A 27,810-nucleotide genomic window follows, 5' to 3' on the forward strand; every position below is an offset into this window, starting at 1 on the left:
CTCAGACAACCTCTATAAAAATTCCAGAGCAAATTACATACTGTTATTTGCGCAAATTCACTCTGAGTACTCTGAGAATTGTAATCCAGTCTTAATGCAAATGTCTGTGATTGCTGATGTTGTATTAACACTTCTCTTCATGTGTTTTTTGACCTCCCTGAGCTATCGTTTGTGACCAAAAGTTTTAGTAATTAAATTTGGGTAATTGGGTATTTGAACTTGTAATACTCTTCAGGGTGTAATGTTTACAGGCGATAAAGTAAATTTCTTCAGCAACAAGCCACCTCTCAATATTTCAGTATTGCTACTCTCTAGCATCCTCTTTGGTCGTGGTGTTTGCTGCTGACATGTTTACCTGATGTAGCTTATCTGCGTTGTGTCCACAAAATAGGCACCGAATGCAGTCAAAACGTGTTTAACTGTTTTGTGTGTCAATTGTTTCGATTGTTCAATTGTTTTGATTTTGCCCCTCCAAAACTATTTCAGACAAAACTTCCAAATTTTTGCTGTTTCAGCTGAATATTTTCAGTCGCCAAAATTTAACATTTCAGCCTAGCTTTTCTGAAAAAGTGAAAAAATATGGGGTAACACTTTATTTTACAGTGTCCTTGATTCATATGTAATTAATGTAGTAATAACAGTAAATTATGCATAATTACTTCCAACACCCAAAACCAACCCTATAGTAAGTACATGCTGTTAATTGATATTACTCAGTACTTCAGTGTACAATTACACGGTTACAAGGACACCGTAACATAAAGTGTAACCAAACATGGTTATAAGTTCATAAAGTGCCTGTGTTTAATGTATGTAACCTGATCCGTTTCAGAGAGGAAGATGGCGAGGATGAAAATAAGCAGACCTGGTACTACAGCACTAAAGTCCAGCTGGGGGAGTTGTTAGAGGTTCTGGATAAAGGGTTCTGGGAGAATGATCTCTGCTCCGTGCTGGAGGAGATGAGAGAGGAGATCCACACTCACATGGACATTACCGAGGAGCTCACTAACAAGGCCCGTGGGAATAACAAGGCATACCTCACCGTTGCCAATGGTAAGAAAATATATGAATCAAATCTCATATATATAATTTTTATTACCATCTTTGGCAATACGCATTCCTTTGGATGTGCAAAGTGAGACAACCACAAACTGTTGCTAAGTTTGTTAACTTGACAGTGTTTTTTTTTTTTTGTTTTTGTGTTTTTGGGACAGACATTAAAATTTTTCTTAATTATTTGAAATTTTTCTTGTAGGATTTACTCACAATAAAATACTCACAATTTTTTTTAATTGTCACAGAGATTAAAATAGCAATTTTTATTAAAAAAAAAAAAAAAATCTACTATTATGTGCATCGATGAAATAAAGTTTCTTCCAATTTTTTTAATGTTAAAAAAAAATGCTGATATCCTGTTCATGTTTATTTTAATGCGTATTTCTTTTGGGAATCATGAATATTAGTTGTCATTTTAATACAGCATACACAGCCACTTAACATTATGTTCCTCATTGTCTGATTTCTGAGTTAAGTTTTTAAGCAGATGCCTGATCATTCCTGATGTATGACTAACTGATTGACTTATGGACACACATGTTGTCTGAATCAACATGGTTTTTTTTTTTTTTTTTTTTCGGAAACTGGTCATTTTAGCAACCCACACTCATTTTCCCCTTTTCTAAATAGTACATGACACTGCTGAGTCTGCTGGTCTCTTGTCTGCTCTGTGGAAGAGGGACTTATTTCATTTAACATAAGCTTTCAGCTTTCTTGTATGGAAATGACAGGAGTCATTTTCCTTAAGTATGTCAGCATTTTTTTTTTTTAAGGATTATGCATAATGACAGCTCTTTAATGACAGCAGACCCAACTTTAATAAATCCACTCAAAAATGCTTAGTGAATTTAATTTAGTTAAATGAAATGAAGTATTTTTCAATAAATATAATTTATCTCAATTGACTTGTTTTAGTTAAGTTGAACAAACTTATAGTACTATATATTTATCAGATTATATGCACTTTTATAGTAATTTTTATATTATTGTTTTTTTTTTGTTGTTTTTTTAATTTTCAATACTTATTTTATTTTAGTATTAAAAATGTTACTGCATTGCATTACTGGATAATACCATAACACATTTCTTTGTAAATGTTTAACATTATTTATTATTGTTATTATTTATATCATTATAACATTATATAATTATTTTTTTCTGGCATACAACAAGAAGTAGCCATATTTAAAGTGGAGTACTAAATGAAATAAACAACGAAATGGATGATGAAATATAAAAAAACAAAAATGAATCGTGTGTCTGAATCTGGATTTTCATACACCCTGTTATGGTAAAACAAATTTTTTCACATGTCCCATTGCAAAAAAAGGACTTCCATTTTACAAGTGTATTGTGATTTCCTGCAGTGTAATTTAGCAGCGTCAAAAAGAACATTGGAAACGAATCATGTTTTTTTTCACTAACTAAATTTAGTTGCAAACTCAAAAGTTGCAAAAATCCTTCCAGAGCATACAGTGACTGTCTGAATCAATAATAGTTAATGTGAAGGAATACAGACTAATACATTTGGATGTAATTCAAATGACTCTAAGGTGTATTTCCGCTCAGCTATTTTTAGTAATGCAAAATTGCTCCACCTGCACTAGAGTGAGATTCATCTCTTAAAGGTTTTGTGGGCAAGTATTTCACAAGCTGCAGATGTTTCATACATATCTTTTGCTTCCTGCATGCAAACTTTTTCATGTGGTACTTTGAATGCATAGTCGGGACAGATAAGTTGCAAGTAGTTATTTTTCAAAACTTATAAATAACTTGTAGGCCATTGTATGTCAGTGATTAACCAGCTTATCACGCTGACATATCTTTAGGCTTATGAAATGTTGATCTCATTTGATGTTAATAGGAATTAGGGATGGATTTGTTTAGAGAAACGCATTGGACAGCTGTTGAGGTGTTTCTGTATTGTAAGTGGCTGAGATCTTGAGAATATTCTTTTATGCATTTTCTACAGATGTTATCCTGGACCGCCTGAAGACCAAGCAGGAAGCGGAGCTTGAGGAGGTGAAGCGACGGGCAGCAGAGGAGGCTGAAAGGGCCAGACAGGAGTTGAAATCGGGATCTGGTGAACCAGCTGTGAACGATCAGATGAACTCGAATGGATCGTGTCCACAACAAGACTCCAGTAATGGGAATTTGACGAATGAGCAAACTTCTGCAGATGGTTAGAGATCTTTTTATGCCTCTATTGGTTGTGTTTACATGATTTTGTGGGTTTTTGATGTCAGTTTTAATTGCAAGTGCATCTTTCTAATTGAAGTAATTCAGGCACACTTGTGATTTGGGGTCTGTTTAGTAGCAATTACATTTTGTACTTTTTTATTTTTATTTTATCTTGTTGTTTGTGATGGGCTATTTACATATATCATCTTCAATATATTCCCAAAATGTTAAAATGACGTTTATAATTTATAAGAGTCCCACTGTCATTACAAACCTGGAAATATCAGGAAATTTTTTTTTTGTTGTTCAGGCCAAAAAAAGTAATTGGAATTTCTATAATGAATTCCCTTTTTTTCTAAGTTTTACTCTACTCCTACATTTTTTTTTATTATTATTTATTAAGATATTACTCTTGGGTAGAGATATTTTATACTTGATTGCAAGCCATAGTGATGTCATATTTGTGATCGAAATGTTGTTTTGAGTCTGTTCTTTTAAAGAATTGATCTGAATCAAAGCAATTTTTGCAAATACACTACCGTCCAAAAGTTTGGAGTCAGTAAGATTTTTTTTTTTCATAAAGAAATTAATACTTTTATCAAGCAAGGATGCATTAATTTAATCAAAATTAAAGACATTTATAATGTCGCAAAGATTTCTAAACTGCTGTTTTGTTTTAAATTTCTAATTATCAAAGAATCCTGAACAAATGTATCATATGGTTTCCACAAAAAATTAAGCAGCACAACTGTTTTCAACATTGATAATAATGTGACCTTAGTGAGCATAAGAGATGTCTTTCAGAAACATTGAAAAATTTCACCAACCCCAAACTTTGTATCTACTTTCTACTAATCAAAATTGACTAGACAGGTCATGTAAAAATCTTGGAAATTCATTAGTCAAAACATTTGGAAAGCCTGGATTTAAAATGTTTGTGAATCTCTTTGTATGCAAATATGATGCACAGAATTCAATGCAATACTTGTAGTATGTGGTAATCTTGGCTGTTCTCAAAAAAACACAGCTCTAATCCTCATAATTTGCATTTGAAACTGAGATTTTTGCATCTCTCATCTGTTAGTGTTTAAACACTAAACCCGGTCTCTTTTGTCAAATTTCAGCTTCGGTCTCAGCTGTCCCAGTTGGTGAGGTGGGCAGCACCAATGTTCCTGAGCTCGCGGCATCCAGCTCAGCCATTCCGACTAAAACTGACTCCCAGAATCCCACAGGGAATGCTGTGACATCATCTTCCAGTGGTGAGGAGGCAGGGGAAGGGACTGATGGGGTGAAAGAGTTGGCAGGTACAGCGAGTTCTTTTCTCAATGTTCAAGTCACATGCTTCTTTTATGCAAAGACTGTCCTAGCTAGTTAGCTGCAGTTAATTTCCAAGCTAGGAACAGATCTTCCATTTTCTTGTTCTGAAACAAAGACCCTCCTGGCACAAGAGACCACCTACTTTGCCCAGAAAACTTTGCTCAACAGTGCCATCTATAGAGCAGCACTGGATCTTTGCCATCGTCTTTGGTATATCATGTTTACTGAGAGTATAGAGCCTGTAACAAAATGTATAATGCTATGCTGATATGTACTGCAGTGTTAATGCTTTACTACAATATTATTTTGGATGTGGTTAGAGTGAAATGCTAGTGTACTACATACTGTTTTGTGTACTTAATACTGCCTATATATATATTTTTTTTTTTTTTTTGCAAAACTTGTATGTGTCTTCTAATCTCAACATGGCCATTACTAATGTGTCTCATGTATCCTCTGTAACGTTTCTCCTTCAGATAAGAGCTCGGAGTCTGCAGCTCACGGTGATGGTGATTCTGTACTAGAGACTGAACCTGCACAGACAGTGGATGAGAACAGCTGCAGCAGTCATTTCTCCATTTCTGAATGCCTGCGAGGTCCAGAAGAGCCTGACCTGGTGGACCGATCCTCACAGTCTTCTCTCAACAGCCAGGATGAAACAGGTTTCTATGCACCTACATAAACACACACACAACTGTTCAAAAGTTTGGCGTTATTTATATAATTTTTTATTTTTAGGTGAGGGTAAAGCTAACGGAGATAGTGCAAAGACAGGATCTTCACGCATGATTACACGACTCCGGAACCCTGATAGCAAGCTAAGCCAACGCAAGGTCATGCAGGACAAAGATGGCAGCTCTCAGGATGGTAGCAGAGCACTTAAAGAGGTGAGACTGTTAACTTTATTAATAGTGACAGATGACATCTTGTATAGAGGATGTTGATGCTTTGATGACAAAAGATATTTGCTAAGGCATGAATCAATATTACTATATCATCATATTAAGCAAATTGTACCATAGGTCTTCAACAAAAAAAGTACATAGTTGCTTTGAAATGTACATATTACACTGTAAAATTATAAATCAAATCTGTTAATCATGTCAATGATATTTCAGACTCCCCCATTGTCATCATTTGGTTCCTTTAAGAGAGATTCAAACAAGAGCAGTGGCTTTTTCAAACTGGGCCAGGAGGGTAAATTTCGCGTCTACCACAACCAGTACAGCACTAACACACTTGCCCTGAACAAGCACCAACACCGTGAGGACCATGACAAACGCAGACATCTTTCCCACAAGTTCTGCATGACCCCTGCTGGTGAGTTCAAGTGGAACGGATCGCTGTATGGTTCAAAAGCCCTGACTGTGTCCACTCTGAGATTAACCATCATTCAGCTGGAGAACAATGTCCCTGCTCCATTCTTGCATCCCAACTGGGCGTCACACAGGTGAAAGTCTCACAAGTACCAGGAGGACTTGTTTTTAATTTAAATGTGCTAAAGTTTCCTAGAAGAAGCGTTTAACCATGTCACCCTGTGACCTTTTCCATTGCTGTAGGTCAAACTGGATAAAGGCTGTCCAAATGTGCAGCAAGGCAAGAGAGTTTGCGTTAGCTTTGGCCATTCTAGAGTGTGCAATCAAGCCAGTGGTCATGCTCCCTATGTGGAAGGATTCTCTCGGTCACACAAGGTCAGTTTAAATTAATACAAATATTAAAACATACTTTTGATGCTTTGAATTTACACTGAATTTATACTACGAATGCAATATGGTGACCTCCAATGCGAGTGCAGACAGTGAAGCTCACATGATCTGTTGCCTGTTAGAGCTGGATAGGATGGAAAATATAAAAAATATAGATAACAACCAACAGTTTAGAAACTTGGCGACCTCCTTCAATTTCATTGCCTTAAGTTTTGAATGCTGCTTTAGTTATGGCATCTGATGCTATAGATGTTTTGAAAGTCTTCCTATAATAGCAGTCATTACAAAGCTTTTAAAAGTATAAAATAGTTCAAGTGCATTAAAGTATTATACAAACATCAAAAAGCATAAAAGTTGTAGTTTGAAGGTCATACAGGCCAGACAGATAAATACATTGAGCAGTTTAAAGTGTTTGTGATTTAAATTTGAGTTTGAAATTGTCAATTTTCATCTGTGGGATTTTTAGAGATATGCAGTTAGATAAAAAAAAAAAAAAAAAAGCTAAATCAATCAGAATAGGCTAAAGGATTGTGCTGAGTTTGGTGGATGAGGAAATCTATGGGATTTTGGGCTTGTTTGATATTCTGCGAAGGAAAAAATGTCAGATCAGTAAGGAAAGTCATAATAACCCAAGTCATGTCTGGGCTGTGTTTGGTGGATGTAGCTTGAAAGCTTTAGAAGGATTTGCAGTCAGAAAGGGCTTAGGGATTTTGTAAAAAAAAAAACAAAAAAAAAACAATAGCAGTATGTTGGCTTCGTTAAGCCAGCGTAATTGTCATGTGCAGTTTATGGGAAATTAAATGCTTTTTTACATGTGTGGATAAGAATACCTTAATCCAGTTATATATTTCTGCACATTGTTGCTTCTAAACACAAAAGCGTCCAGAAATGGTGGAATGCCTCAAATGCTGGAGGCTTTCCAAAAATGTACAATAAGTCAACTTTATGTCCCAGTTTTGGTGAACTTTCTTTTTATTTTTTTGTGCTTTATTTTTCCGCAGGCTTCATCGCATGACCTCTGTTGAGCGGGAAGAGAAGGAGAAGGTGAAAAAGAGAGAGAAAAAACTAGAAGATGAAGAGACTATGCAGCAGGCCACATGGGTGAAGTACACTTTCCCCATCAAACACCAGGTACATCTGAACACTTGCCAGCTGAGCATTTTGTTTGAACATTTTAGGAAATAACAGCTTCAGCATTTGAGCTAAAGGCATTCAGTAACTGTTCAAACATCTTCTGTAGGTGTGGAAGCAGAAAGGTGAGGAGTACAGAGTAACTGGGTATGGAGGCTGGAGCTGGGTGAGTAAGACGCATGTCCATCGCTTTTTCCCAAAACTACCTGGAAACACCAACGTCAATTACCGGAAAGCACTTGAGGGTATGTTGTTTGCTACTACAGAATACTACAAAATGTAATTAAAAATTCTGGGAAACAAAAAAAGTATTATTTTTTAGCAGAATTCATCTGATAAAACATTTTTTTTTCAGCAGCTAAAACTGGAATGGACAATCAGGCATCTCTTTCAGAAACACCAAAAACTTTGGTTAAAACAGATGAAATTTCATCTGAAAATGTGCCTGAAAAGGATAACATCCAGGACACATCACTGGATTCTTCTGAAGAAAGGCTATCTGTGGAGAAAGATCATGTGTTAAAAGATGAAGAACAAAATGAGGAAAAAGAGAATGAAACAGTTAAAGAGAAGTGTGATGAGAAAAATGGATCGGTAGAAGAAATGGACACCAGCACTCCCAACTCTGTAAATGATGAAAAAGGTATTTGCAAAGTTTAACTTCATTTTCACAGCCCTTTTTATGTACCCAGGACAGTACATCAGAAATGATATAGCATGTATTGACAAGTATTTGAATGCATAAAAATAGTTTCCTTGTAAAGTGGAACAAAGTTGCTAATGTGTCTGTTTTTCATGTTTGTAGCTAACATCACAAATACCTCATCCGATGACCCTATTTTGAAAGGAGAGCCTTCGGATAGTGAGGTGGTGAAGGATAGTGCTCCTAATCAACCCCAGCAATCCTTCTGGCATGATGTTGTGAATGTCAGCGAAGGCTTCTTGCTACGTACGGCATACAAGAAAATCAAGGCATCAAAACTTGATGGCCTTTTGGAGAGGCGGGTCAAACAGTTCACCATAGAAGAGAAGCAGAGGCTTGAGAAACTCAAGCAGGGAACCATTTCTAAACCCTCAACAGAAAAGATAATGGAAGACAAAGAGATAACCATTGCTGCTCAAGACCAAAAGGTTAAGATTGAAGGAACTATCTCTGAAACTCCAAAGGCTAGACAGACTGAGGGGGTAGCATGTCTAATGATCCAAGAAAAAGACAATGTGGTCAAAAAGCTTGATTTTAACCAAGAGGAAGAACAGGTGAAGACAAACACTTCAGGACAGAAGAACATCCTGGATGTTAGATTAAATGACTCTGGAGACTTAGCCCCTAAAGAACATCAGCAGAAGTTGACAGAACCAGAACCCAAGACTGCAAGTAGGGTAGCAATGTCTGAGCTTAATGGAAACTCTCAAAGTCTGGATCAAAGCCTCAGCTTGAACACTAAACCTGATAAAACCGTTACAGAAGTTACGTGTCCACCTGAAGACTCTGAGAGAAAGGACATCATTGAAAACAATGAGAATGACCTAGACGTAAAGAGAACTTTGCCTTTGCAAGTAAATGGGAAGGATGGTCCTGCTGACCCAGAATGTAAGAATTTGACTGATAATGTTAACACAAAGGAGCTAACTAATACTGTTGTGGAGGAGATTAAAGCAATATCACCAAAGGAAACAGTGAAGTCGCTAATGAACGGTGACGCAACTCAAGAGTGTCTTAAAGAATGGACTAATAGCACGATTCCTCAGGTGAATTCGGATGAGGATAAAGGGGTTACCAAGCTTGACCCCGATTATCCACCACCTCAGAAAGTGGCCAAGTTGGAAAACAATATTGAAGAATCTAAAGACTCCACGGTTTCTTCTGCTGTACCTGAACCTTCTTCTGTAGCTTCCGAGTCGAACACAAGATCCGAGGTGCCTAGTCATAGCTCAAAGGTAGAGCCGATGCAAGTGGAGGAGGCAAAACCTCCTGTTCCTTCTCCCGTCCCTTCAGCAGAAGAGTCCAGCTTAAGTAGTGACCTCACTGAAAACAGCAGCAGCGTTAGCGAGACTACGACCGTCATTACTCAAGTCACCACAACTACAACCACAGTATCCACAGAGTCTCGCATGGTGTTGACCTCACTTGACAGTCTTGCTTCCAATAACGGGATCAGTACCCCTGTACCAACAGATTCTAAGGTGGAGTCTACCAGCTCTGTTTCAACACTCTCCACTACTACCACTACTGTTACAAAGGTTACTGACTCATCCCAGGAAGCCACTCTAACAAAAGAGTGCTTGACCACTGTCACAAAAACACTGACCGATACCATGTTGAGTCCTAGTGGTGCCACTGTAAAATCTATGACAGTGAGTCACGAATATTCCACCAGGGACAGGGTACGACTGTTAAAGTTCTCTCGCACCAAGAAAACGCGGTCTGGAACGGCCTTGCCCTCGTACCGAAAGTTTGTGACCAAGAGTAGCAAGAAGAGTATCTTTGTGCTTCCCAATGACGAGCTGAAGAAACTTGCAAGGCGCGGTGGTATCCGCGAAGTTCCTATCTTTAACTATAATGCCAAGCCGGCCCTGGACATCTGGCCCTACCCATCCCCTCGACCAACATTTGGGATCACATGGAGGTTTGTATCTTCACTATATTTTCCTGATCTTGGTCATCCCTGTTGGATGTTGTCTTTCTAAACACCTGAATTAATTGATAAAGCAGTCATCACTGTTGTTATTGCTTATACCTGGGGTTTGGGTTGGGGTGTCCATTCCTGCTCCTGGAGGGACACTTTCCAGCAGAATTTAGGTCTAGCCCTAATCAAGCCCCTAAACTTGCGTATTAACTGCTTGTTCGTAGTACCAAGCCATATGGGACCAGAATTTCATCGATACTTGGGGTGGGCTCTTTTGACTTGGGCCAGTAATAACCTACGGATGTCCTACAACCACTGAGAACATCTTGGCAATCATGTAGCAGTGCACTAAAATCTAATTAAAACAACTTGGCCACTTTATTGCAATGCCCCGGGAACGCTCTGGTAACCCCCTAGCAGTTTTGGTGGCAGGTTTAGCTTCAAGAACCACTCACTTTTGTTCAGAAAATGTGGTGATCTAGTTTATCTAATTAATCTACTAGTTTCCTTAAGGTTCTTTGCAGCCTTTTTCTTTACTACTATGTCCTTGGACCCAATTAGTGTTCATATCTTTCCTCAAAGTTAATTTGGTATCTAGAGGAGAGACCGAGATATTGATGCTAGCTGTCCATTTATGAACATTTTCAAGAACAGTACTAGTCACCAAAAAACCAAATAGACCTATGAGATCTGCATACCTGAATGCCTAATTTTTAAAAACAATTTCCATGATGCTAATGAGCTGGAGGTTCTTTCATTCAGATACCGACTCCAGACGGTGAGGTCTTTGGCTGGAGTGAGCCTAATGCTACGGCTACTTTGGGCCTGCCTCAGATGGGATGATATGTCTGTGAAACCCTCACCCACAGGAGGGACAACACGAACAGGTTGGCGCTTAATCACTTCAATATCACTTTGGCATTCATGAAGAACTTTAAAAAGCCAATTCTCAACCATTTTTGTGTAACTAAACAGAGACATCTGACACTGATATCACCACCACTGAGATCATCAAGCGGAGAGATGTTGGTCCTTATGGCATTCGTTCAGAGTATTGCATCAGGAAGATCATTTGTCCCCTTGGGGTGCCTGAGACTCCCAAAGGTAATGGTGACTCGAAGAGTCCTTATGCCAGGCAACAGAATAGTCCTTTGTTTTTAGACATGGAAAGTCTTCTATAATGCATTGACCAGAAACACTGTTGATATTTGGTCTGTCCATCATTCTTTTGAGCAGAGACTCCCACACCTCAAAGGAAAGGCCTTCGTTCAAGTGCTCTGAGACCAAAAAAGCCAGAACCGGCCAAGCAGACAGGGCCTGTTGTGATCGAAACCTGGGTGGCCGAGGAAGACCTGGAACTTTGGGAGATTCGAGCCTTTACTGAAAGGTGGGAATTCGCTCTTTTTCCTGTTGTATTTGTGAATTTGCAAACCCTCACAACACAACATTCTGATTCCTTGCATACTCATCTGTCAAACGCTCCATCAAATCTTTCTTCAGTATAAAAGATTTTGGACAAAGGATGGTTGTAGATAAGACATGAATATATGCATTTTCATATTTTAAAGATTTTTAAACCTTCTGACTTCTGAGTGTTGCACCTTTTTCCAATTCACATGCATTTTTTATTTTTTTTGGTTGCACCTCCTCTTTTGTTGGTAGAGCACCTCTTTTTAACATTTGTTGTAAACCTTCTGACTTCACAGGGTTGAGAGGGAAAAGGCACAAGCGGCTGACCCAACTAAGGTTAGTGTGCAGAAGAAAGCAGAGGAGGTCAAGGCCCAATTGGAAGCTCAGCTAAAGCAGCAGAGATTGGCAGCCCAGCAGGTGGGAATGTAGACATGTGCCCACCTGGGGCGCCCCTCATAACCAGGGGCACAATACTGAAAGAAATTGGTTTTCTTCCCAATGGGCCTTTTGATTGGTTGTTGCCTTTAATGATAATTTAACTCTCAGTTTGGTTGGGGGTGTTCTCATAATTTTAATAATCTTGTTTTGGCTAATTTATTCTTGTTCATTTATCTTCTAGCTTAGTATCTTTTGTTTATATTGTCATAATCATTGAAAAATGCAACTTATTGCAGAAACGGTTGGAACAGCAGAAACCTAGCACCACCAGCACCACATCCACCTTGACTAGCACCCCTACAACCCCTGGGACCACTACTCAGAAGGTGGTGGTGGGCTCTATTAGCGGTCAGGTAACCTCAGCACCAAAAGTAGTAATGACCACCAAGCTGGGCTCTCCGGTGACATTCCAGCAAAACAAGAACTTCCAGCAGTCCTTTGCTTCCTGGGTCAAGCAGGGCCAACAAGGCAATTCAGGTTAGTCTTTACAATGTTATGAGGATGCATGGTTAATTACAGTGCTTGATGACTTTTTATTTTAGATGTTGTTGTAGTGTGTTTTTGCACGTCGGTGTATTTGATTGGAAATTAGCTGGATTTTTTTTTTTTTTTTTTTGGTAAGCTTATTTGTGGTGGTGTATTTAGTGCTTGACATTGACATTTGTTGTCCGTGGCGTACTTGGATGCAATCGCTGCTGTATTTCCTGATTGAGATGTATGTGTTAGGGTGGTGATCAGACCTGTGTCTTGCAGTCTCTACCAGTTCGGTTGTGACTGTGGCGGCGAGTAGCGCCACCACGTCTGGGCAAACGTTCCACATCGCTGCTGCTGCGGGGTCGATGGCCGGCAGTGTCATCACCGCTAAACTACCTGTTCCAGCCAACAGCAAGATAGTCACAGTGAACGTGCCAACCACGCAAGGAGGTACGGCAGGCCTCCAACATCATTGGCATGTGATTTTTGTTTTAAGTTAGGCCTGCCTGCACACAGACTCGCAGAGAGGCGTAATATTAGCACCATATTCTTAAATGACGTATTTTTTTACTTGGTTTCTAATGATGAATAGCATACCTTGTGCATGGGTCACTTAATGCAGCCTGTTAGTTATCTAAAAGGTTGTTCAGACTGGCAGCAGTTTGCTGCAGCAGAGCAGTTGAAAGTCATTCAGTTTCAATGAGACTAAGGAAACATTCAGTTTAATTGCTGTCATTGTGAACATCCCATAAAGTTTGGTACAATCTGTCTTTTTTATGGCTTCACTTTCAGTTCAGTTGGTTGTCATTGTTAAATACAAAGGATTTCTTTCTTTTTTTTTTCTTTCTTTTTTTGCCAATTTGTTTGTTGTTCTGTTTGGCTAACACTTAAACTTAATATTCCAAGTCAAATATTCCTATTCTGATATCAATACACTTCTGTACAAAAGTTTGTAGTCAGTAAGATTTTTTTTCTTTTGAAAGAAATTAATACTTTTATTCAGCAAGGATGCATTAAATTAATCAAAAGTGACAGTAAAACATTTTTTAATGTCACCAAAGATGTCTTTCAAATAACTGATGATCTTTTGAACTTTCTATTAATCAAAGAATCATGAAAAAAATGTATTATGGTTTCCACTAAAATATTAATCTGCAGTTTTCAACATTGATGATAATCAGAAATGTTCCTTGAGCAGCAAATCATCATATTAGAATGATTTTTGAAGGATCATGTGACACTAAAGACTGGAGCAATGATGCTGAAAATTCAGCTTTAACATCACAGGAATAAATTACATTTTTAAATGTGTCTAAATAGAAAACAATTCACAATATTTCACAATATTGCTGTATTTAGTATCAAATAAATGAAGCCTTGGTGAGCATAAGAGATTTTTTTTCAAAAAACTTTTAAAAATCTTACCGACCCCAAACCGAACAGTTGTGTATCTATGTAATGCAGTACTCTTGAAGCAAACTAAATCTACTTATTGTCTCGACAGGTTTGGTACAGGTACAGCAGAAGGTGGTGGGGATCATTCCATCAAGCACAGCGGGCACCGCACAGTCCTTCCCTCCATTCCAGCCCCGTACGGCCACCATTAACATCAGACCCAACACAACCACCTCCACACAACAGGTATGAACTCTCACTAAAATTATCTGCTCTGGTCAACTGAACATTTTGCGTTCCTGCAATAATGTTTTATTTAATCGTTTATGCCCAGGTCATTACGACTGGAACCGCTCTACGACCAGGGATGACTGTTATACGCTCTCCCTTGCAACAGGCCACCACCCTGGGGAAGACTATCATTCGCACACCCCTGATGGTTCAACAAGGTATTCTCAACAAGGGTTTGTCCTGGAAATTAAATTATTTGTTTTCTACATTACTTTTTAATGGGTTTCTGTGCCTTTAATCAGTAGGATAGTAGAGAAGAGACAGGAACTGAATAGGGTCTCATTCAATTAGTGTTCATATTGTACAGCAGAATGACCATGTGATGTCCACAGTAACTCTGTTGAATACACCACAGCTTTCTAAAGCTTTTCTGACACTTCAGAATGTGAATGTGATTTTATATCACACAGGTCAAGTGCAACAGCCAGTGCAAACAAATTCAGGTGCTCAGGCGGTGGGCACTCCTCCTCGCCTCTCCACACCGAACCAACCCCAGACCCCACAGACGCCCTCTTCTCCCCGACCACAGCAGGGTCAGGTCAAACTCACTCTGGCCCAGCTCACACAGCTCACCCAAGGGGCTCAGGTTTGTACCAGTTTTAAATCAGCATGCCATCCAAATAGACCTTTATTTTCTTCTTTTAATGCATATTTTACTGTTCTTATTGTGCCCGATTCATCTGTGCACATTATAGAGCGAGGAAGTGATTATGTATTTTTGTAGGCCAACAAAATAAGTTAGAATCACACTGGTTCCATTGACAAAAATCAAATAGGTTTTTCCCATTGGCTTTTGGATTGTTAAAGAAACATTTATGATTCCTACATGTATTGTTCATTATGATAATCTTCATGTATTTGATATATCGATGATGTATTTCACGTTTTAGAATAAAGTTAGTTATCATTTAATGATGTTGGCGTCGTTTCATCTTATTCATGGAAAAAAAAAAAGTCATCATCAAACATTTTTCGTCATAGATTTCGTTAACGAAATTTACACTTATTCCAACGACTTTGTTTTTCAGCGGATGTCATGCCGCACAGGTTATTGATTAATGTTACTACTGAAATAAACTTGCACTTTTGCTCTTCAGGGAGGGAACCAGGGGTTGACAGTAGTGATCCAAGGACAAGGTCAGACCACCGGCCAGCTGCAGGTCATACCTCAGGGGGTGACTGTCATTCCGGGGCCCGGTCAGCAGCTCATGCAGGCTGCCATGCCCAATGGCCAAGTCCAGCGTTTCTTGTTCACACCCATGGCCCCTGCACCAGCGTCTGCCCCTGCTGCCCCCGCCGCTCCCACCACAACAACCTCATCAGGCGTCCCAGCCACAGCTGCACCAGCTGCCACCACCAGCACAACTCCAGCACCCATTCAACCAGGTGAGACTTTATTAGACACTTTTTCACACACCGCATCAATATGGAACATTGTCTGGCAATGTTACAACTTAAACAAATACCAAATTAACAAATACAACTTAAATACAAATAACCTCCAAAATAAAAGGTTCCATTCAAGTGCGAGACGACTCCTGCACTGTTTTCTATGCTGCACGTATGTGTAACAGTATAGGTTTAAAATCACATTAAAATCACTTTTTCTGTTAGCGCTTTTTCTTTTGCGCTTGAATGGTCACATTAAAATGCACACATCATTTTATCAAATCACCGGTTCTTGGAAATTTGGAACCAGTTCTAAAATGCAACCAGTTCTCGATACCCATCCCTAATTTTGAGAAACGCAGCCCTGAGTGTTTTAAGTTCCAATATATTTTCTCTCTTTTTCTAGCTACTCGTCTTGCTCCACAGCCCCAACCTCCAACCACACTTCCTCCCACATCATCTCTCCCTCCATCACAGCCAGCCCAGCACACACCCACTCCAGTCTCAGCCGCAATCGTTCCCCAACCGACTCCATCTCTACAACCCCACCCGCCCGTACAGCTCCGACCTCAGCCCCAAGTACCTCCACAAACATCAGTCCCGCCCCCTACACCTGTTCCCGCCCCTCAGATAGCACAGGTGACGGCCACCGCACCTCCACAGCAGGTCACCACCCTCCCTGTCGCCCAGACCACCGTTACCAAAGTCCAGCCCCAGATCCAGCTCCCCCCACAGCTCCTCAGCGTCCCCGGGCTCCAGCAGCAGGTCATCTCCCACATCCAGAGTCAGGTAGCGGCCCAGATTCAAGCTCAGGTCCAGCAGGTCGGGACCACAGCCGGGATGCCCCAGCAGATTAAATTGCAACTGCCCATTCAGATCCAGCAGCAGGGCGGAGGGCAAGTCCAAACGCACCAGATCCAGAATCTGGTGACCATCCAGACGGCCAGCGTACAGGAGCAGCTTCAGCGGATCCAGCAGCTCTGCGAACAGCAGCAGCAGAAGAAGAAACAGCAGGAGGCGAAGAGAGAGCAGGCCCAACAGCATGTCAGCCAGAGCGACTTGATACAGAAACAGGTCAGGAATCAAAGTTGTTTCCACTATTTAATTTAGTTGGATAAATATGACATTAAGTAAGATGGGGTATTATGTAAACCTTACACTGCATTCACACTGCAGCAGCATACAGTTGGTCGTGATTTGAGTGTTAAATATGGTTCTGTTCAAAATTATTTTGATGTTAAATTTACAGAATTTGCATCCAAATTTTGATATTTACTGCCATTATTCAGACTACTTGGTTATGCATGTGTAAATGAGCCTTAGTCGATTGAAACATTTAATTTAAATTAGAGGCTAATTTTATTAATGCAATTTTTGGTAACAATGAAAGTTTAATTTGATTTTTTTTTTTTTTTTTTTTTTTTTTTTTAAAGGTCTCATCTTGCGTAATAACTTTATTGATCCCAAAGAAACAATTTAGTTTGATAATAAAACAAGCAACAAACAGCAGCACTAAATTTAATAACAAATATGAGAATATGTACCTAGAAATAATACATAAATAATTACAATATTGTTCATATATGTAATGGACAAATTGTAATAAATATTACAATAAAATATGGATAAATACAAATAAAAAATAGCATTGTCCATATAATTATCTTATTGTGTATGATTCATCAGTGCAAATTATTATCATTTAAAGAAAAAAGGGTTTCATAAAAATGTAGTAACTTTTTAAAATGACAATATTAACAAACATTACAGCCAACTTTTCCAGGGTTCCCACAGGTGCTTAAAAAGTCTTTAAATTCAATTTGATCAAATTCAAGTTCATCATTTTTTTAATATCTCAAATGGTAACAACTGAAACAAAAGTCTTAATTAAGTGGACTTAAATTTGGGGAGGGAAATACAGGAAACGTGTACTGCGTAATGTGATTATTAAACTGCAAAAGCCTCTGATTTATTAAAAAATGTGAGTGCTGCTCGTTTCAAAGTAAAAACCCTTTAACCACATTATTAGCAAAATGCAATATCAAAAAAGCTGTAATTCATATGTATTGATATATTAGTACATAAACCAATTTCAATACATATGTATACATTGAATAAAACATATTTTTAGTATTTTAAACTTGCAATTACAGTGTTCTGCAGTTGAATGTGTGATTGTATGGGTTTGTTCTCATACCACATACAGTATTTGTTTTATTTGTGGTCTTAAAGGTCTTAAAGGGATAGTTCACCTATAAATGAAAATTATCCCATGATTTACTCACCCTCAACCCATCCTAGGTGTATATGACTATCTTTTTTTCAGACGAACACAATCGGAGATATATTTAAAAATATCCTTAGTCCTTCAAGGTTTATAATGTTTGTGAATGTGTGGCCACATTTTGAAGACAAAAAAACTGCATCCATCCATAAAAAAATTAATCCATACAACTCCAGGGGGTTAATAAAGTCCTCCTGAAGTGAATCGATGCATTTGTGTAAGACAAATATCCTTATTTGTATAAAATAATGAGCTTCCGGCGCGACAGCCGTAGGCATTCGACGTACTTCCAAAAAATGTTAACTTTCACGACTTTGTACACAATGACATGACGTACTACGCGTTATAGCATAGGACGTAGCGTAGTACGTCACGGCATAGTGTAAATGTCATTGTTTGTACTACTTCGCGGAAGTTGACACTTTTTGGACGTATGTCGAATGCGTATGGCTGTCGCACTGGAAGCTCATTATTTTACTAAATAAAGTTTTAAATAAGGATTTTTTCTAACACAAACACATCGATTCGCTTCAGAAGGCCTTTATTAACTCCCTGGAGTCGTATGGATTCATTTTTTTTATGGATGGATGCAGTTTTTTTTTTTTTTTTTTTTTTGTCTTCAAAATCTTAGAGGACTAAGGATATTTTTAAATATATCTCCGATTGTGTTCGTCTGAAAGAAGATAGTCATATACACCTAGGATGGCTTGAGGGTGAGTAAATCTTGGGATAATTTTCATTTTTGGGTGAACTATCCCTTTAAATTTGATTTCAAAATCTCTGTAGATACCCTGTTTTTACTATACATTCAAATCCCTATGTCCTTCCCTACATGATTTCCTACTAAATATTTACATTTACTAGGAAATATGTGACCATTAGAGAAGTTAGAACCTTTATTGATGCTGTTTCATATTGTTTTGAAACTTTTCCATCTGTATAGAGAGTTAAAACATGTTAAACACATTCCTATTTTCACTTAGGTGGCTCAGAAGCAGAATGTGGTCATAGAGCAGTTAAAACAGAAGAAAACCATGACTCCTGCTGAAAGAGAGGAGAACCAGAGGTAAACATCTCTTTTCTTTCCCATTTATTCCTTTCCAAGTGATTAAAGTTATATTGACTTCAGTGATTTTAAATTTCAACAAACATGAAGCATTATTCAGTCTCATTATATTTGTAACATGTGCACCACAGATAAACCATAAGCCACTGAAGCCGTATTTATAGAGGTCGTATTTAAGAATAGACTGGCTTTAATCAACCAAATCCATTGTTTTGTTTTTTTGTCTGTCTGGACAGGATGATTGTTTGTAACCAGGTGATGAAGTTCATCCTGGATAAAATCGATAAGGACGAGAGGCAGGCGGCCAAAAAGAGGAAACGAGAGGAGTCTGTGGAGCAGAAGCGCAGCAAGCAGAACGCCAGCAAGCTGTCGGCTCTGCTCTTCAAACACAAAGAGCAGCTCAAGGCTGATATCCTGAAGAAAAGAGCACTGCTTGATAAAGAACTACAGCTGCAAGTGCAGGTGAGAGGAACAGGAAGTGCGGAAACTTTACTGTTACTGATTTGCACTGATATGAGAGAGTTTGAGTTCATTCAAGATGTGTGTAGGGGTTTTTCTAAAGAAATTAAAACTTTTTTTCAGCAAGGATGAATTAAATTGATCAAAACTGACAGTAAAGACTTTTGTTACACAATTTCTACTCTAAATAAATGCTGTTCTTTGGAACTTTAATTCATCAATGAATTCTGAAGAAAATGTTCCACGGTTTCCACAAAAATATTAAGCAGCACAACTGTTTTTAACATCGATAATAATAAAAAATGTTTCTTGAGCAGCAAATACTCATATTAGAATGATTTCTGAAGGATCATGTGACACTGAAGACTAGAGTAATGATGCTGAAAATTCAGCTTTGATCACAGGAATAAATTACATGTTTAAGTATATTAAAACAGAAAAAGGTTATTTTAAATTGTAATAATATTTTACAATATTACTGTATTTACTGTATTTTTGATCGAATAAATGCAGCTGTTGTGAACAGGAGAGACTTCTTTAAAAAAATCTTACCAACCACAAACTTTTGGAAGGTTGCTTATGTTCACATGCACTAACTAATGACTGCTTTGCAGCATTTATGACAACACTTAGCTGTGTGAATCTGGCAATGAAGACGTGTGCTTTCATTTCTCATGCACATCTCAGTTTGTCTCACACACACTCTGTTAACACCACATCATACTTGCCAAATAGACAGCTGAAGCTACACGGCATATGTTGAGTCATTTACATATTTCTTTTCATTGCAGGAGGAGTTGAAGCGTGATCTCATTAAACTGCGGCGGGAGAAGGAGAAAGCTCAGGCTGCGGCTGCACAAGCTGCGGCTGCTGCCGCGGCCGCCAGCGCACACGTGCACAGCAGTCTCTCCTCGTACACACCGACCGTCACCTCACCCTCCACACACAAACGCAAGCGGGAAGAGGAGAGAGACGCTGCCTCCAAGTCCAAACGCAAAAAGATGATCTCCACTACCTCAAAGGACAGCAAGAGGGACATCAAGTTATACTGCATCTGCAAGACGCCCTATGATGAGTCTAAGTATGAGACCTTTACTGTCCTCTAATTATAGGGGTCATCAGGTGTTGAGCATTTACACTAGATGTTCATATTTTTGGCTTAAAATATAAATATACAATAAGATTTTTAAAGGTTGTTCTATGTCCCGTAAGACCTTCGTTCATCTTCAGAACACAAATTAAGATATTTTTGATTAAATCTGATGGCTCAGTGAGGCCTGCATTCACAGCAATGACATTTCCTCTCTCAAGATCCATCAAGGTACTAAAAACATATTTAAAACAGTTCATGCGAGTTCAGTGGTTCCATCGGATTTAATCAAAAATATCTTAATTTGTGTTCCGAAGATTAACAAAGGTTTTACAGGTGTGGAACGACATGAGGGTGAGTAATTAATGACATTATTTTTGGGTGAACTAACCCTTTAAAGGCACAGTATGTAAGATTTTTAGATTAAAATATCAAAAAAACACTAGAACAGTGTTGTATGTTTTGTTGACTTGTGTACTTCCATTATCCCAAACATTTCCAACAATGTTTAAATCCAGAGAAATCAGCAGTTTTAACCAGGACACAGAATGTGTCATTTCATTGCCTGTCAATGACCTCATATCCGCGTTATTTCCAGTTTTACTTTCGTAGAAACCATAGAAACATCAAAGATACTTTAATATATGGTGTATTTTATTAGACAGGTGAGCAACTGTTTGGATATCTTTATCAACAGAAAACTAATCATTGTTATATAGCTCAACACGGTTAGTCTTTTTGTTTGAATCACTTGTTTTCTTGTTTTCTTTCTTTACTGCGAGTACCATGTTTTTACTAAGCCTCAGGGATAACACTATTTTGTCAAGTGGCTAACATAGCATAATCAGAGAGAGCTTTTTCCATCATACAATATATTTTTAAATTACCTGCATGTCATTTAGCAACACAAGTCATCCAGTTTTTAGTAATATAACATTATAATATCGATCTAGATTACTGCAGTGTGCAACAAGTGTCTCATGGCAGCCACTGAGAGAACGCACATAACTTTCAACACACTCAAATGTATTTAGTATGATTGTTTCAATCATGTAACTGCGTTACCCCACATTTGCAACGAAAAGAGCGGAAGCGGCCGACTGCAGCATAATAAAAGCTCCGTTAGACTCCCGCAGATCTCGGCCAACCCTGCTTCATACCACAGTAACTTTAATAAAACTTTAATATATTAGCTCATTCATGAACATGATTTCTGCCCGAGTCCGTCGGATTGCTTGAAGACGACAACTCCCATGATTCCACACTCATTACATATAGTGTATAATAGAATCTATTTGTCAGGTGTTTTTATCTGTTAGGATTTATTAATTTTCTTTAATTACATTATTATGTGTATTTTGACATGAAAATATAAGCATACAAGATTTTAAAAGAAAACAGTACAGGTGTATTTGTTTTCTTTAATTATTATGAGCTGGCATGAAAAATGTAAACACAATAAGATATTAAGAAAACAATATACCTATTTTGCAGAGAATTCTAAATATAATAATGTAAAACTAATTTGTTCATCATACTTGATATGAACAAATCTGATGATTGAAATGATTATACTTTGTGGATATTTTATACTTTTATTTTGTGTAGTTAGTTTCATTACTTTGAGTAGAAAAAAAAACCTGTTTTTTTTTATTAAAAGAAGTACTTAAATTTGTTACTTGGTTTGACGTTAAACAGTGAAAAATGGTTAAGCCTACTTTGCAAGAGAATTCAGTTTTAATTCACAGTTTTGGTTAAATAATACACTGCTGTTAATTAGTTTCTGTAGCTCAGGCAGTTGAACAATAAATAAAAGGGTTAGAGTTAGTTGTAAATGTAAATAATGTTATAATTGACTACTGAAGCCATGCAAATATAGCTATGGTTTTGAAAGATGAAAGAGATAATTATGAGGAAATCAAATCGATGTGAGATCAATCTAATGTTGTAATGTTCTTGATGCAGGTTCTACATTGGTTGTGACCTCTGCTCTAACTGGTATCATGGCGAGTGTGTGGGCATCACCGAGAAAGAGGCCAAGAAGATGGATGACTACATCTGTTCAGAATGTAAACGAGCTCAGGAGGGGAGCACAGAGGAGCTTTATTGCATCTGCAGAACCCCATACGACGAGTCACAGTAATCATGCATCTGCAGTTTCATCAGATTTATTTCAAAAGGTACATGTGGAAACAAGCTTTCTGATATGATTGTGCCTGCACCTACTTTAGGTTCTACATCGGTTGTGATCGCTGTCAGAATTGGTACCACGGGCGCTGTGTGGGCATCCTGCAGAGCGAAGCCACACACATCGACGAGTATGTGTGCCCGCAGTGCCAGTCTACGGAGGATGCCATGACGGTCCTGACGCCACTCACAGATAAAGACTATGAGGGGCTGAAGCGAATCCTGCGCTCCTTACAGGTTTGTATGAAAACAAATACGGTTTCATGGCTGCTTTGAATTATAGAGCAAGTGTTTTGTTTGGAATGGAACACATGGTACATGCATTTTTCCCTACCATTTTAACCTTAATTGTGGTCAGGTTAGATAATCATCACAAAAGCAAGTGAATGTGTTGCTGTAATCAGCTTCACCTTTAACCCTTTGAAGCGTACAATAACACCAGTGTAATAGGAACGTTCAGTGCATCACGTGATCAGCTGCTTAATTCAAATGTGCTTTCGCGCTTTGGTTGGCGCTGGTACGGGATACGGACATGCTCAGCGCTAATCATATATCACTGTTCAGTGTTTTCAACCACATAATGTTTATTTCACGTTTCAAACATTTAAATACACATAAGTACTAGGCAATAATTATTCCAAATATAATTGGACAACCTGTTTAATGTAAATCCAACAGATCCAATTCTCTGAATTGTACCACAGACTAACATAGCGGCTCCCATCGTACATTATAGATCAGCTAACATGATCATTATAAAGATGCTTAAGCGACAAAACAGATTGACTTTCATGTATTTGAGAATCGGAGTATCAGATATTTCATGATAGTTAACAAGTTTGTGAATATTTTGAATAAAAAAGGAAAAATTAAATACAAAGCTATTGTGGCTGCGGTTTCCATTTATTTCCATTGTATGGTCAAAAAAATTATAATGGATGTCGATGGGAAACGAAACTGGGAAACGAAACTGTGAAACTGTGTGAATGTTATACTATAATTGTAAATGTTTCTGTATGTTAGTCCCATAAGATGGCGTGGCCATTCCTGGAACCAGTGGATCCGAATGATGCTCCAGATTATTATGGGATCATCAAGGAACCGATGGGTATGAGTTTTTGTTCCTCCCTTTTTTGTAATTTAGTGACTTGTATAATATTCTCTATGTACATTTCTGTTTACATTTTAATGAGGTAGTTCATAAATTATATTACATTTTATAGATGATACCATCTTGATTTTTTTTTTATATATATAAAATAATGCTACTTTTTTTTTTTTTTAATCAAATGCCTATGTTTTAGTAATCGGTTTCATTATTTTCCCATTTCTTTGTGTGTCTGTTATCTGCAGACCTTTCTACAATGGAGGAGAGGATACAGAAACGCTTTTACAGCAAACTCACAGAGTTCGTAGCGGACATGACCAAAATCTTCGACAACTGCCGCTACTACAATCCCAGCGACTCGCCTTTTTACCAGTGTGCTGAGTTCCTGGAGTCTTTCTTTGTACAGAAACTCAAAGCTTTCAAAGCAAGCAGGTAACGTATGCTCCCACACATACAGTAAAGCAGCATAGGATGTTGTTAGAATATTAGTTTACCCACAAATTAAGATTCTGTCATTTACTCGCCCTTATGTTGTTGCAAACTGACATCACTTTATGACCAATACCCATATAGATTATTCTGTTTGGGTATCTCATAACTGTTATGCTGAACTGATTTTTAATAGTTTTTTTCCCTACTTTTTCAAACGAATAAATTATTTAAAACTATCATTTAGGGATGCACAGATGTACCAGCCGATTGTTTAAAAACAGGCAATGATCAGGGCCGATTATACCCTGTCACTCAAAAAGGGGCGGAAAAAACGTGTCAGACCGCAACTCATACTGTGTGTGAAGAACATGTCCCTTGTGTTGAATTTAGGGCTATCGAAGTTAACACAGGCTCTTTTTGACCTCATGAATCACCTGTAGTTCAAGCCAGGGTTGCCAGGTCCGCGGTTTTTCCCTACACCAAATTATTTGTTGTGCATCTCCCATCCAATAATCGCAAAGAGCTTTGTTACTTCTGATAAGAAAGTAACTCTTTTTTATCACTAATTCAAACAATAAATGGTGTTTTGACACTCTTAAATGTGACGTGACAGTAGCACCTTGGTTCAAGTGGCAGCATGGAGTGCAAGTCTTTTCTTCCACTATTATAAAATAGTTATAGCACGAAAATAAATGCTTGAACATCGAAAAGTATGTTGAAAGATACAGTGCAACTTATGTCTCATGTAATTGCTTACAATGTGTTTAAACCACGGAAAGACGTCAATAAAACAGCTTGTGAGCAGTGTCACTTGACATTGCATTTACACCAGGAAAGTTTCACAATTTGTTAGTTAGCTATAAAATCACTAGAGATGAGCTTATTTACTGTTAATTATATATGTATGTTTGAATAAATTTGTCATGAAGGCAAGTGTTCATGAAAACTACCTTATGTGCAAATGAGTATTCAAACTAAAAACATTTCCATATTTATTTGAGTGTAATTATTATATCCGAAAATAAATAGCAGTTAAATATTATAGTTTGGGCTCTGTTGTTAATTTTAACAACATATTATAGTGAGGAACCAAATGAGAGGTTCCCTGTATAGTTTACAACATTAGTTGGGACAGATTTTTTTTTTTTTTTTTTTTTTTTTTTTCAGTATCTGAAGATGATATTCTGAATAATCGTTATCGGCAGTATCTCTACTATAATTACAATAGTAACATAATATGCAAAATAATATATATGTTCGTCTTCATTTTAATTAAGCTACATATTTTGACTAATTATCCGAACAATACATTAAATATGTTGCATTGACCCATCAAATGATGCGAAGAACTGTTAACCAAATGTGAATATCGGTTAAAATGGTCAAACCGATTATCGGTTTAAGCCACAAAAGGCTGTGTGTTTACAGTGATTTTACCACAGGTAAAAGGGTGTTCTTTGGTGTTTTCTTACCATAATATTAGTTTTTCCACACTAAATTTGTCAGTGTATTGTAGTGTGTAGTTTGCGCTAGTGTTGATTTAAAATTTTTCCTTTATCTTTTCCATTGCGTTGACCTTCCATACATCCAGTTTTGTTTTGTGCCTGCTCGTCTTGTCTTCGTTCACATTGTTTTCACACTATGAATGTTTCTGCTTTGAATATATTTAATTCAGAGGCAGTAGTCATCATCTAACGTCTGATTTCTCTGGCTGGCATTTCATCCTCTTATTCTTGTCCTGATTTAACTACAGTATGCTGATAACATTACTGTTTGTGTTTGTGCTTCTTCATGCATGTCATTCATACAACCCATTGTCCTTTCTTTCAGATTGTGATGTCATAAGTCATAGTGGCTGAAGGGGCGGAGTCATTCTTTATTAGAGAATCATGGAACTTGCTGTTTTATTAACAGCGGAAACTGGTGTACATTTAAGTGAAAACTGTTTGGAGAATGAAAAACTTGTCAAAAAAAGCCAAAACTCCAGTGAAGCCTTTGACAGAGAGCGGCAGCCATGTTGAAGCACTGAACACACAAAAATCAAGGGAAATGCTGTCTGTGCATATATGATCCTGTTTTTGTTTTTGTTTTTTCCCCCCCCATTACGTTTGCTGGTCACATGATGTTATTTATGATGTTTATGGATGCATGATCATATTTATCACATGGATTGGCTGATTAAAAACATTTTTAGACTTTTCTGTTCAGTTTTATTGTAATGTGCTTAACAACATGTTTGTTTCAGCTGTTTTGCTGATCTGTCCAGGTTTTCATTGAGAGGGCTAATGAAATTGCTGATTAATGCATAGTTTTTGCAGAATGCATATGGTGCAACTATAAATGTGCGAATCTTGCACAGAATCACACGGTTTCAGTTGGCTTGAATATAAAGTGAAATAAAGAGTTTTAAATCCTTTTATTGGGATGTTGAATAAAGGACCATGCTTTAAAAAAAAGGTTTAAATGGTATGTTTTTTTTTTGTTTGTTTTTCATTTCTTCTAAATTCTGACACCAGCACCAATTTAAATGACTGAAAGGCATTCCCGATGTATTACACCAACATGGCTGCCATTCCTTTAACCCCTGAGGCTATTTTTCTATGTTTCCGTTCTGCAGATTCATTTTCCACTTGTGTCGTTTTATTTGTATATATTCAATAAAACCAAAGGGCTCTTAACCTCATTCTCTCTGTATTCTCTAGGTCTCATAACAACAAACTACAGTCATCAGCCTCATAGAATACAACCACATGCTGTTCTAAATAAACTTTGAACGTTTCATTCAAGATGGAACTCTATCCCAGTCAGCCAGCATCACACATAGCCACAGCGTTTGGTGGAATATTGGACATAAAAAGCTGTGGGTTTGGATCAAGAATGGACGGTTTACATTTTTGATTGTTAAAGCAATGAGTTTTGACTGGGATGCTGCCCTAATGGGTTTCTTTGTGGATTAAACGCCTACAAAAATGTTTTTGTGAGTTTTTAAAACCCTCTGGAATCATGTTCGCATTCCCCAGGACAGCAGGAGTCTATCATGGGTGCACCTGTTGTTTTTTTCCCCCTTCATATGATTCAGCATACTACTTCAGAAGTGGAATGTGGATGCAATCGGCTAATTGGTTTTTAAACAATGGGGTAGAACAAGTTAACTAAAATAAGGTGTTGCTTTAAGAATGCATTGAGGACTGATGAAAGTGCTAGTTAAGAAGGTTTCCTGTTTGTATAACTTGTCTTTAACTTTTTTTTTTTTTTTTTTTGTATTACAACTGAAGAAATATTGATGTATATGAAACAAATAAATGGAGGGGACAGGATTCTCTCTTCTACATTGATTAAGATGTCTCTATATTCTCTTCATTTGAAAATAACACTAATGTGATGCTCAGTAGACCCCTAGACAATCTGGCTATTTAGATTTTTTTTTTTTTTTTTAATTGTGTGTTTGTGGATACATGAATGAACTAACACATTCATTAATATTTTGTCTAGATAACTGTTAAAAGGCACAAAATAAACCACACATAGCCTATTTTCTCATGTTTATAGTTAAGGATATACTTGTAACTTTTGTGTTATATTTTTATGACAATAACCATGTTGTGTTTCAATCTCTGATCTTATTAATAGAATTACAATACTTCTATAAAGTCTTCTTATTTCTCTTGTTTGTATACTTTGGATCATTTATTTCAAGACTACAACCTTGCGCTTATACACGAATGATCTTCGAATCGTAGTCGTAATGAATTTCTTTAATGAATCAATT

The 27,810-nt window shown here is 37.6% G+C and overlaps 1 protein-coding gene across 9 annotated transcripts in view; it reads left to right on the top strand.

Moving 5' to 3' along the window:
• bptf (bromodomain PHD finger transcription factor) overlaps positions 1-27,376 on the top strand; it is a 32,329-nt gene extending 4,953 nt beyond the window's left edge. For 2 of the 9 annotated variants that reach the window (XM_051886280.1, XM_051886279.1), the window contains exons 3-32: positions 833-1,053; positions 3,029-3,238; positions 4,362-4,541; positions 5,031-5,216; positions 5,293-5,441; positions 5,673-6,004; positions 6,114-6,245; positions 7,262-7,391; positions 7,501-7,636; positions 7,747-8,034; positions 8,197-10,018; positions 10,781-10,905; positions 10,994-11,122; positions 11,255-11,405; positions 11,725-11,845; positions 12,103-12,343; positions 12,620-12,790; positions 13,845-13,981; positions 14,070-14,184; positions 14,437-14,612; positions 15,124-15,412; positions 15,822-16,489; positions 18,683-18,765; positions 19,002-19,227; positions 20,016-20,305; positions 22,280-22,453; positions 22,546-22,738; positions 23,525-23,609; positions 23,855-24,041; positions 26,744-27,376. In XM_051886280.1, the coding sequence (XP_051742240.1) occupies positions 833-1,053; positions 3,029-3,238; positions 4,362-4,541; positions 5,031-5,216; positions 5,293-5,441; positions 5,673-6,004; positions 6,114-6,245; positions 7,262-7,391; positions 7,501-7,636; positions 7,747-8,034; positions 8,197-10,018; positions 10,781-10,905; positions 10,994-11,122; positions 11,255-11,405; positions 11,725-11,845; positions 12,103-12,343; positions 12,620-12,790; positions 13,845-13,981; positions 14,070-14,184; positions 14,437-14,612; positions 15,124-15,412; positions 15,822-16,489; positions 18,683-18,765; positions 19,002-19,227; positions 20,016-20,305; positions 22,280-22,453; positions 22,546-22,738; positions 23,525-23,609; positions 23,855-24,041; positions 26,744-26,780 (7,384 nt within the window). In that variant the 3' untranslated portion in view covers positions 26,781-27,376. Of the gene's footprint in view, positions 1-832; positions 1,054-3,028; positions 3,239-4,361; positions 4,542-5,030; positions 5,217-5,292; positions 5,442-5,672; positions 6,005-6,113; positions 6,246-7,261; positions 7,392-7,500; positions 7,637-7,746; positions 8,035-8,196; positions 10,019-10,780; positions 10,906-10,993; positions 11,123-11,254; positions 11,406-11,724; positions 11,846-12,102; positions 12,344-12,619; positions 12,791-13,844; positions 13,982-14,069; positions 14,185-14,436; positions 14,613-15,123; positions 15,413-15,821; positions 16,490-18,682; positions 18,766-19,001; positions 19,228-20,015; positions 20,306-22,279; positions 22,454-22,545; positions 22,739-23,524; positions 23,610-23,854; positions 24,042-25,871 lie in introns of all 9 variants that reach the window. The other 7 variants (XM_051886288.1, XM_051886285.1, XM_051886281.1 and 4 more) reach the window with 6 other exon arrangements.
• The last annotated feature ends 434 nt before the right edge of the window (positions 27,377-27,810 follow it).

This window comes from Ctenopharyngodon idella, chromosome 3 (assembly GCF_019924925.1).
Source record: "Ctenopharyngodon idella isolate HZGC_01 chromosome 3, HZGC01, whole genome shotgun sequence".
NCBI classification, from domain to species: Eukaryota; Metazoa; Chordata; class Actinopteri; order Cypriniformes; family Xenocyprididae; genus Ctenopharyngodon; species Ctenopharyngodon idella.